Source organism: Blennius ocellaris (assembly GCF_963422515.1).
Source record: "Blennius ocellaris genome assembly, chromosome: 9".
Lineage (NCBI taxonomy): Eukaryota > Metazoa > Chordata > Actinopteri > Blenniiformes > Blenniidae > Blennius > Blennius ocellaris.
The window spans coordinates 16,356,949-16,368,184 of record NC_137658.1 but is presented as its reverse complement, the minus strand read 5'-3'; the positions used below and the strand labels follow the sequence as shown (position 1 = coordinate 16,368,184).

Sequence of the window (11,236 nt, the reverse complement as noted above, 5' to 3'; positions counted from 1 at the left end):
GAGAGCAAACAGAAAACAGAGCAGCAAATCTTTCCATTGTCGACTGAACACATCGAGGTGAGTGTCTGCATGCTGCGTGTCTTTGTCCCGTCTGGTTTTAATTCATGTGCTTAAGGCTAGATGGTGAAACATTACTAAGAGACATTGGTTCCGTTTAAGATGTACGAAGCCTCAACCAGCATGTGTGTACTTGTCACTTCATTCAGCTTTTCAGTTCAATCTTTATATAGTTGCTATTATCATATAATAGCAACAGTTGCTATTATCATATAATAGCAACTGTATAATCTGTCACTTTCGTCATGGCGGCCATTAAGATTAACTGACCTTCAAAACAAACAGGCTTTGATGACTATTGTGGTAGAAAAGCATCTGAGACTCGACCTCGCTTGGTTATGATCTGTGACTATGGTTACACGTGTGAAGAATTACCCCGGGCTCTCTTCACAGTTTGGTGCTTCCACGTACATTTATGAAATAAAAATTACACTATCGGATAGTTGAGATGGAGATTAGATTCTGCACGATTACAGAAATTCGCAATATCTTGACAATGCATCCAAATGTAAAAAATGTTTCCCTCCTTTTTGATTCAGCAAAGCATCTGTTCAGTTTGTTTTTTTTTACCACTTGATGTATTCTATTTGGAAATACCCCCTAAGAGTGGTGAGCATTTCAAAAAATATGCCCGCAAACATAAAACGAGTACAAGAAACTGTATAAACTTCCTCTTATCGACCATATTCAGAATTATAGCAAGAAATAACATAATAATGGCTAATGAATGAATAATTGTGGTACTTTTAAATTTAATTAGGTGAATAATGTAATGTTTTACCACATTATTAACAATTTTAGACTGATTTCATCATGTAGAAATCCGTGTCACTGTAAGGAACATACACTCATTCCTGCAGCTCAGAGGACAAACTGTATGTGTTGATATTTGAACATTCTTGTCCTCCGTCCGGACCTCAGTGGGAAGCAGCAGGTTGACCACATTTTTTTGAAGTGGCTGACAGGAAGTGTTGGAGACAGAGGAGCCGAGAGGGAGCAGCCCAGGAGAATAGCGTATCACCTCAGTGGCGGCAGAGACACGCCGGGGATAAAGACCGTCACTGGCTTACGGTTCCCCACAGCAGACCCCCCGATAGCATCGCTCCTCTGCTGAATGACTTCTTTGGCCACTTTGAGGCAAACAATAGCAGCCCTGCTTCATCTCCTCGTGGCGGGCAGGTGCAGTCAGTGTCCCCAGAGAGTGTGTGGAGAGCCCTCGGCAGGATAAACGCACAAGAGCTCCAGGTCCTGACAGCTTACCTGGTCAGGTACTGAGGGACTGTGCTGGAGAACGTAACGATGTATTCACGGACATGTTCAACGTCTCCCCCGAGGGGGACTGGGACAATTCCCGGTGGGCCGTTCTGATGTTTGGGCCGGTGTTTGCTTCTTTTTTTTTTCTTTACAGCACTGGGTTGATCACACGCTTTTTCCACTGTTCCTGGGTGAACTCTGCCCTTAAAAAAAAAAACTGTATTTGAAGTTTGCCACTGGCAGCTTCTTTTATTTGCAGACACACCCTGACGACGTAACACGTCCGTACAGTCGGTCAGTGGTGTTCGAAAGATGGATAGAAAGAAGAAGGGTGGGGCAGAGAAGGCGAGGGTTAAAAAGAAGAAAGTTCTGGAAACAGATGCAACATGTGCTAAGATTGTCTATATTTTCATTAAAACCAGCTCACGGTTAGAAACAACAAATGACGGTGGAAAAGGTAAGAGGCTTAACTTTGCCTCCAGACCACTGCTCAATTTAAATATCAATTCAATGAATTCTGTGGCATCTCAGGGCATACCCTGAGATGCTAAATGATTCAGCACTACATTAATGAAACTGAGCTGAACTTCGTAAAAGATGAGAGTTGTGCTGGGAATTTGGACCATTTTTAAAAAAGTGATTTAGCGTCAGAAGCAGAGCTTGATGAGGGGATTGGTGCCGTCAGTATGGAAAGAACAGGTGATCTGTTGTAACAGTGTGTGAATGATCAAGCATTACTTCCAATATATGAGAAGTTTCTCAACGGTACATTTGATTGAAAACAGACTCAGGAGCACTTTGACCCAGAAGAAACTTGAGGTATCTAACCGCCAACGGAGTGGCTATGGAGAGATTGAGCAGTGCCAAGTTCCTGGGTGTGCACGTTATGGATTATCTCTGCTGGCCATAAAAGCACGTCAACGTCTCTGTTTTCATTATAAGCTGAGAAGAGCCAGAGCCCTGCCCCCTTCATGTCCACCTTTTACAGACGCATCATTCCATAAGCTAGAGTCTGAGGTCCAGGACCAGCAGACTGAAAAAAACCAGCTTCCTCCACCAGACTGTCAGGAAGCTGAACTCTTTACCAGCTATACCCTATTTTAAGTGTTTGCCACACATCAATATCTGCTCCACTCACTGCTTCCTCCTTCTTTCTCGGTTGACTTCCACGTTGCTTTGATTGACACACTTCAGTAAAGTAACTGCATGTAGCAGTGAGACCGGGATGACAGGAAGGTGTCCTTCACGGATGTCATTGCAATTTGACCGCTGGTTGTTTGATGGCGTTAATGGGGTGGGTCCCTGCAGTTGCTACATTTCAAGCCATTACTGTGGAGTACAGGGGGCCCCGAGCAGCTGCCGGCCTCGCCTGTTGACAAGCTCCATCCCCAATGAAGCAAGTGTAGATTGTGACAGGTGAGGCGAGTTGTTGATGCTCTGGTTTCCCCTCACAGATGCACCGTCTCCGAGATCAGGATGCTTTGGTCCCTCAGCCTCGTGGCAGCCTGCCGAAGGCGTGCGGTGTGGTCGTCTTCACCATAACCATGAGCTGTTTTGGGTTTTTGGGTCCTGAAAATGGGGGCTGGCTCATAATGGCGGTACTTGCCCTGACCCTGGGGCCTCTGCTGCATGGGATCGGTCTGCTGGCTGAGGAGATGCTGTTCCACTCAAACACAAGGTGAGAGAGCAGAGAGGCTGTCTGGTCAGTAACAAGACTGTCATGGAATGAACCTCTCTTGTTAGGGTCCTCTGGACAATCAGGCGAATAAAAAAATTGTAAATAAGTGAATGGAATTTGAGAACAATAGGGAAAAAAAGGAAGCAAGCTTTAGTAGTGTAACAAGTAAGATTACTGAAAGTTAAGAATATATATGTCGATGCACAGTAAGATGTTTCAAATGATGACCCGACTGCCTTTACTCACAGTCCTAGTTAATAAAACAATAATCCACACATGAGGTTCCTCTCACCCAATAAGCTGTCCAGTTAAGATAAACAGAGAATGAAAACCCCTGGGAAAGGTGGTCACATGACGGCACCCACGCTTATAATAGGCCACAGCTCTTATCATACCTGCAGCCAGATCAACACCGTCTACGTGGTACACATGTAGCTCAGATAGACAAAGTGCCAGAGTTTGATTGTGGTTTTCTCCATGCTTAAATAGCCTCAGCACAACTACAATGAACCAAGAGATCTTCCTTATTTACACAAGATATGCACAGTACAGTAAAATGCACTACTGACACTACTGAAAAATACACACTCCTCATATCTCCACCAGGCATTGGAGAAAATATCTTATTGTGTATATCTTATAGAAAGTATCTTATAGTGTGCAATAGTTGTAATGTAAAGACATGCGCCCCCCCCCCCCCCCCCCCCCCCCCTCCACAGGTATCGAGGCAAAACAGTGCTGAAGCACATGCTGCCAGCTTGTGGTTTGTGGGGCCGGACCCTGCTGACTGCAGCGCTGGCGGGCCTCCTGCAGTACCTGGTCGGACACCCACTGTCTAATGAAGGCCAGTACTGGAAACTGCTAGGCCTCTGTTCTGTTACTTACACTCTGCTCAGGAGCCTGGGAGTCCTGGTGAGACTCACACACACACACACACACACACACACACACACACACACACACACACACACACACACACACACACACACACACACACACACACACACACACACGGTTTCTGCATTTCATCATGCCTCCCCTCCCATCCTACACCTCCTTTCAGGTGCAAGACTTCAAGTCGTGGGGAAAACTCTAATGGCGACGGGAATTCGCAGGTTGATAATTAGCCTGCGGGATAGAAATAGTACATGATAAATTAGCACGTCAGCATCTACCGCAACGAGGATACTTTGATTATTTGAAAGGAGTCTAATTCATGGAGACGAGATGAAGCTGTTGAGACAGACAGGTGGCAGAACAGTTTCATGTGTCAGTGGTCATAGTAGCGGAGAGGCTAACGCTGTTCACACTTACTGTGTGGATTTTGAATGTATTGGTTAGTATTAGCTGGATTGTCTCCACACTGTACACTCTGTTTCGGAACAGAAGGTCTTTTAAGAATGAATGGATTCATCCCCTTTAGAGGACGACATAACTTTTTTTTTTTGTTGAGATATTGCTCACATCCTGAGTCTCACTTCGGGAAGTGAAGTCAATTAGCTCCCTGTCCATGTTTAAATCCACCTCACAGCGGTGAGTGTCCCGCTGCTGTCTTACATCTGAAAAGGCCTCCCACCCCCCTTCTCTCTGGCCATGGCCTCCTCAGCAGCCCACCTGTCAGCACTGCTCATCCGGCTCCACTCGTCTCACCATTAGCAACTAATGAGAAGCACCTCTGATATGTTCGAACAGGAGAATGGTTTCAATTTCAGTCTCTTAAGCGGAGCCACGTCTGCAGGGTCAGCCGGCGATCGCTCTCCAGTTGAGCCTCGCTGATGCGTTCACTCGCGGCTCGCAGCCACCCTGCACCCACACGCTGCAGACCTGTGCCTCTGCTCATTTGAATTTCAGATCAGAGCTTACAGTATGTTTGTACAGCCGAGCAACAAGACAAAGTAACGCAGGGCGCCTATGCGCTTCTGCTGGTTTCGCTTGACAGTAATTGATGTGACGCTTCTGGAGTAAGAATAGACTCAAAATATCTTCTTCGTCAGCAATAATGACCGTCACACTCATCACACGCCGCGCTTGAAGAATTCCGTCTAATTTTGACCAACGCTTCCTCGGAGTCCTGATAAGAATTGACAGCAATATAGATTCAAGTCCCGCCAGAGTCCTCAAGTGGCTGCACTGAAATCAGTCTAAAAAAAAATGTTGTCCTACATAGGAAAGTCGAGCCGGGGTGCGGGGATGCCCTTTTGTTTTTGTCTTTGTTTTTGCCGTGACACTTTGTGGAAGGTGTCAGAGGGCCTCGGAGAAAAGGTGAGCTGTCGTGACTCTCCCACCGCTGTCTGTGTGATGCAGGGTCCTTCAGACGTGGAGGTGTCAGAGATCTGCGAGGGGAAGAAGATGAACGTGGCTCACGGCCTGGCCTGGTCCTTCTACCTGGGCTACCTGCAACTGGTGCTGCCACGTCAGTAGCAACCAAACACACACGACGCACACACAGCACATTTGACTTCCTTTTTTAAAAAATATTCAAATATAATACCAGGTTTTTTTTTTCTTCTTTTCACATGCACAATGCAATCAAATTTAAATATAGTCTGCTCTCTGTTCTACGACAAATGTGTTTTACATAAAAGGTAGTGAGCTGCAGATGATAGAGCATCTTCCTCCTAAACTGATTGAGATACCAGACTGACACAGAGCAACACTATAATAACACAACAAATGTGTGTATTGTTGATATTGTAATAATTTCCGTCAGTAATTGCGAAACATTTTGCAAAAACATATAGTTTTCCAAAACGTACACTTGACTACGAAAACTTTAAAGGTCATATTGAAAGGTAATATGTCACTACTGTACCAGTCTGGTCACTCAAGATGATATTGGGCCTTGAACTACAATGAGTTTGACACCCGAAGTAATGATAATATTCTCTTTCAGATGATTCCTTCTCGTGGAAACTGTTGCAACATAGTCTATTTTTTATGGCGTAGGTTTTTTTTCCTTCCATAGGCAGGATTTGAACCAACATCCTCCACACATAAAGTCAGAATTTATCACAGTATCTCTACCACCATGGTTTCCAAAAAATTGGCTTCGATGCAGAATCTCTCCACAGTGTCTATCAGGTGGTTCATGATAACTTTCTATGCAGGTGAATTAAATATGAACATTTTAAGACTATATGTGTGTATTTGGATCAAAACAGATGGAAAATGTGGAATTTATGTTGAGTCTGATTGAGATCAATCAATATGTGACATCCAAAACCAAAGTGAGTGTGACACTACGGGTATAAATGATCGGATGTGTGTGTGTGTCTGTGTGTGTGTGTGTGTGTGTCTGTGTGTGTGTGTGTGTGTGTGCGCACAGATTTGGAGGATTCCATTGAAAAATTCCGTGCTACCCATCAGTCCTCCACTTCCTTCAGAGGCCGGGGCTCCCACAGGCTCCTCATCCTCATCCCCCTCAACTCCAACATCGCCAACAAGCTGGACTCCGAGGACGACAACATCCGTTTCTATGACAACCTCCCAGAACTCGAGATAGACAGGGCCGGGGTCCGGCGTCGAGTCTACAAGCACAGCGTCTACAGAGTGCAGGACAATAACGGGCAGGTATGTAAAGCACCGGGACGACGAGGTTATGATGCTGGTACGCTGGTTATGATTGCAATGAGCTGTATCAGTGACATTTAGATTCCTTCCTGTGGTTCAGGGTACAAATATTAAGTCGGCCCTGAACAAAGTGGCCAGAGAACCCTGGAGTCTGAATGCTGCTCGCACAATAATTCCACTCAGCTTCGGTCGTGTCGTTGCCAGTGTGGGTTGAAAGACTCAGCATGCTGATATTTTCCCCTTTGATCAGATTTGTAAAGACTTGCACAGCCTAAATGCGACAGAGTCACAGGAAAGTGACAGACTCAAGGGGCTGTTTCTCTCTTTCTCTCGCTCTCTCTCTCTCTCTCTCTCTCTCTCTCTCTCTCTCTCTCTCTCTCTCTCTCTCTCTCTCTCTCTCTCTCTCTCTCTCTATATATATATATATATATATATATATATATATATATATATATATATATATATATATATATATATATATATATATATATAAATTTTCCCGCAGTACTTCTTAGATGGAGCGTCAATGTACTCTATATTCAAAGTATTTGATGTAGCCAATCTGACACGGATTGTACTCAAAATCAACTATGCCGTTTCATCGAGTGAAAGGAAGTTTGGGGCTGCATGAAAGCATCCGGAGTTTCAAACAAGACCAAAAATAGCCGGCAATTATTCCAAAGTGATTACAAAGAGGATGTTTTGGCCTGGTTTTACCCTCACGGTGAATAAAATGCTGGCGATTGCGTGATTGCTATTTCTCTTTAGAGTGCTGTAAGGAACCCTTTCTGCTATTGTTGACCATTTCAAGATACTACTGCTCTAGTTTTACTGTATCTAATTGTAGTTATTTTACTTCCTTTCACTTGAACGACCCTCCTGGTGGAGCCTGAGCGTGGAGGCCCTGTGTTCAAATCCCATGTGTGACATAAACTAGTAGTTTTTAGTTCTATACATTCATTGTCTATAAGGCTTTAGTAGTAACATGCAAACTGCACACAAAAAGATAAACAATATATATTGTTGCTGTTGAGGCAATTACATAAACTGCCAAACAATGTTGAATTACTCAGCAGTTGAATGCATTTAAAGATGATGTACATATCCAACGCATGCAAGTTTATTCATTAAACCTATTTAAAGGGTTTTGTATCCTACTGATAGAATTGTTTAGTGTCGATCCCACCCTATGTTTGAAGCAATGTTGTTGATGTTGCTGTTTTCCAACTGTTTGATGACATTTTGTTTGCTACTGCTCAACTCAGAGATATGGCGGGGGTTGCTTCCACAAACAAGACCTCCCCCTGTGTATATGTGAAGGTCTGATTCTAGGGAAGCAAAGGCAGAGACGCCCTTTGAAAAGTCTGATTAAATTCTGCTTATAAAATTTGAAGAATCCCACACAGGAGATCAAAACAAGCTCCCATCATAGCCTGACTGCTCCTACTGCTGGTGCTTCTTAAAGTGTGTCACCTTGTTTTTTAAAAACCAAGTCGTTAATGGAGAAAACGAGCTTTAATGTTACATATTGCTGAAATAAATATTCCCAGTGATGGCACTTAACATGAGGTCGACATGAAACAAAGCATTTTTTAAATATAAAAATGTAGTGACATTGTACAAACATGTATAATGCAACAGTTATAGAAGTTAGATTTTTTTTATATTTCACTTTTCAACCAGAAAGCATCATTAAATTTAGCTTCATGTTGGGACTGTAGTCAGTCTGTAGTAATTGTTTGATTTTGAGAAAATATAGACAATTTAACCACGCTTACCTAGAAAACCTTGAATGTTTTAACTGAAGGGTTATTATAGCTCTATGTTACCAGTCTGGCCTCGTCAAGAAGGAAAGTCAAGTCAACAAAGAAAGGCTCTAATCTGGAGTGGACATCTGTACGCCACTCTGCAGGTGTAGAAATGCTTCCTTGTTGCCTTTTGAACACTTAAAATACTCAGTACATCACCTCCAGCAGGATGCTTCCCCTTTCCAAAGCAGAGCATTAGCACCACCTATTGGCCACAACTGTGAACTTCCTTTGTTGGAGAACTCATCTCTTTAAACTCCAACGGGTGTGAGGCCGGAGTGAGTCAAGCTTTTAAGGGATTATCTGTCCAGGAAATGAATCGTCCTCTGGGTGTCTGTTTTGGTTAATGTGTGTGTGTGTGTGTGTGTGTGTGTGTGTGTGTGTGTGTGTGTGTGTATGTGTGTGTGTGTGCGTGCACAGGCCCACGACTGCGTGGCGGAGTACGCGACCCCTCTGGTGACCCTCTACAACATGTCCCATGAGAGCAGCGCCGGCTTCGGGGAGCCGGAGCGCCGACACCAGGTCCTGCTCTTCTTCAGGACCCTGCAGGACATCCTGGACCAGTCGCTGGAATGTCGCAACCGCTACAAGCTCATCCTGATCCATGGTGCCAACATAAATATGTCAATTACATTTCGTGTGTTGTGTGTGTGTGCGTGTGCGTGTGCGTGTGCGTGTGTGCGTGTGCGTGTGTGTGTGCGTGTGTGTGTGTGTGTGACCTCTGCACACACCTCCCAGCATGATACAGGCTGCTTTTAGAGGGATTTAGCTTTTAGCTTATCCACTGCCCCACAAGGGTTGACAATCAGGATTTGTTGTATTTATAGACACTTTCGCAATTTATTTGTTGTTGTTTTTAGGAGGTTTTTTTTTTTTTTTTTTAGTTGTTGTTGTTGATGTTGTTCATGATGCAGCATTGGGCAGAGCTGAAATGAAGTATGAAGGTCAGACTGTCAGTGTTGGAAGTATCTGTGGCTCTGTTCCAGGTACCTGCAGACTCATGTGAACTTTGTCGCTCCGCTATAGTAGAGAGCGTCGAGAAATCCCCCGTCATGGCACGAGAACCTTCAGTTCCCTGGATTAGTCCTGCTTTACGTAACACTTTTTAAAACGGTGAACCTCAGAGAACGAAAACAAGTCGAGGGAAATTGCTGAAAAAGTGACGTTTGCTTCTCATGTCTTCCCGTCCTAGACGATCACGGGGAAGACCCTCACTTCCTGTCCAAGACCATCCTCAGACACCTGAAGCAGCAGGAGAAGGAGGAGTTCTGCCTCACGCCACCTCCTCACCAGGAGGTGCGAGACCCGTTCAGAGGCGCTGGAGTGGCCCTGCCCAGCGCCCCGCCGATGAACCCTGAGCCGCTGAGCCGGGAGCCCACGCTGATGTACAGCCTGGAGGAACCTCGGCCTCTGAAGGAAGCTGTGGAGAACAGCCACTACTAGGCCATTGCTATTTTTTTTACTAGATTTCCATATTCGAGATTGAAGGAGAGAGAGAAAAAAAAAAAAGTCGTGTGCACGTGAAGACTTTGGGAATTTTGGTGTTTTAATTGAAAATTTTAATAAATCAAATAAATGCTGTGTTGATCTTTCTTGTTTGGTGAAAGATGTCCAGAGATTGTCACTGCTGGTACAATGATTCACAAGGGACTAAATAGTTGGAAGGTTAAAAGAAGATTAAACTACACGTCGGTCAACGAAACGTAGGACTGTGATACACGCGTTGCAATGAGGAGCAAACTATGCACAGCTCGCAGCAATCCAGGGCCGTCAGAGTGGAGGGACATGAAATGTGCACGAGCATTATATAAGACGTGAGCATTAACAATGGCAGCTGACACGGTAGGGAAACAAACTATAAAGGCCGAGGACAAGACGTGAGAATATCACACTTCTTCAGTACGTTGAGCGAAGACTAATCCGCAGAATTAGCTTCATAAACTCCGAGTTAAAAGACAAATCCTGGATTGTGCACCTGGTTGCAGTGCTCAGAAAGTGCTGCAGCCTGAAGGTTGAGGGCTTCTCATCATGTTTCCTCATGTGGAGAACAAGAAACATCCCAGTGGATTCGCTTCCACAGTATAAAGGCTAATATCCACGTGGAAATATAGTCACAGCAAGTGGAAAAATACAATTTGGGAAAGGAGGCAGGAGCTGAAACAACTTTACAGCTTCTTCTTTTTTTTTTTTTTTAGTGTGAGGCGGATGTTTTGCATAAGAAAATAGAGGGAGCAGTCACAAGGCAGCTGGCAGCCGGCCTGTTTGTCTACATTTCACATTCGCCTCATAACAGGACTGACGGCGCCGCCGCCGCCGAAACCGCTGCGCCAGGTTGCATCAGCTCTGTTTACAGCTGCAGTGTTTTGTTTACAAGGCGAGAACGTGGACAGAGAGGGTCTGACCCGGTCATCGACCGCCTCTGCACACGGCACGTGTGGGTAGCTTCGAACTTTACATACCAAGAAACTGCAATAAAGCGAGAGATTTATACATGAAATACAAACCCGTGGCGGTGAAGTGATCCTGGTTGAACGTGTGTGTGAACTTCAACTTTTATTTTATGTCTGTTTCTGGCGAAACCTGAAGATCAAAAAGGTTCCCAGTTAATTAAAACGGTCATAATTCACTTCACCCTTTGTGACCATGAGTCTGGACTTGTGTGTGTAAAAGGTATAGTAAAGTAGTAGTTGATTGCAATTACTTGGCGATTATCTAAAAAAAAAAAAAAAAAAAAAAGCAGTTGGTTTAATTTTTTAATTACAGATTAAAAAAAGTCATGTTGGTTTTGATGGTTTCCTTTCTGTTAGGACTGTCCTGCATGTGTACAAGTAACACAAAGGGACCGATTTTAGCTGCTGCAGCTCATTTT

The 11,236-nt window shown here is 44.3% G+C and overlaps 1 protein-coding gene across 1 annotated transcript; it reads left to right on the top strand.

The window, feature by feature from the left end:
- On the top strand, positions 1 to 9,948 carry sting1 (stimulator of interferon response cGAMP interactor 1). The gene is made up of 7 exons (XM_080501887.1): positions 1 to 57; positions 2,766 to 2,989; positions 3,709 to 3,901; positions 5,294 to 5,402; positions 6,315 to 6,559; positions 8,788 to 8,974; positions 9,560 to 9,948. Exons 2-7 carry the CDS (start codon positions 2,766 to 2,768, stop codon positions 9,808 to 9,810), a joined length of 1,209 nt encoding a protein of 402 aa, XP_080358013.1. The 5' UTR covers positions 1 to 57; the 3' UTR covers positions 9,811 to 9,948.
- Positions 9,949 to 11,236: the final 1,288 nt, after the last annotated feature.

What these genes read in the sequence shown, in the direction of transcription:
- sting1 (XM_080501887.1), top strand. Translation starts at nt 2,766, where the DNA reads ATGCACCGTCTCCGAGATCAGGATGCTTTGGTCCCTCAGCCTCGTGGC. An exon ending in TCAGGAGCCTGGGAGTCCTG is followed by an intron (nt 3,902 to 5,293) that starts GTGAGACTCACA and finishes TGTGTGATGCAG; the next exon opens with GGTCCTTCAGACGTGGAGGT. An exon ending in CCTGCAACTGGTGCTGCCAC is followed by an intron (nt 5,403 to 6,314) that starts GTCAGTAGCAAC and finishes GTGTGCGCACAG; the next exon opens with ATTTGGAGGATTCCATTGAA.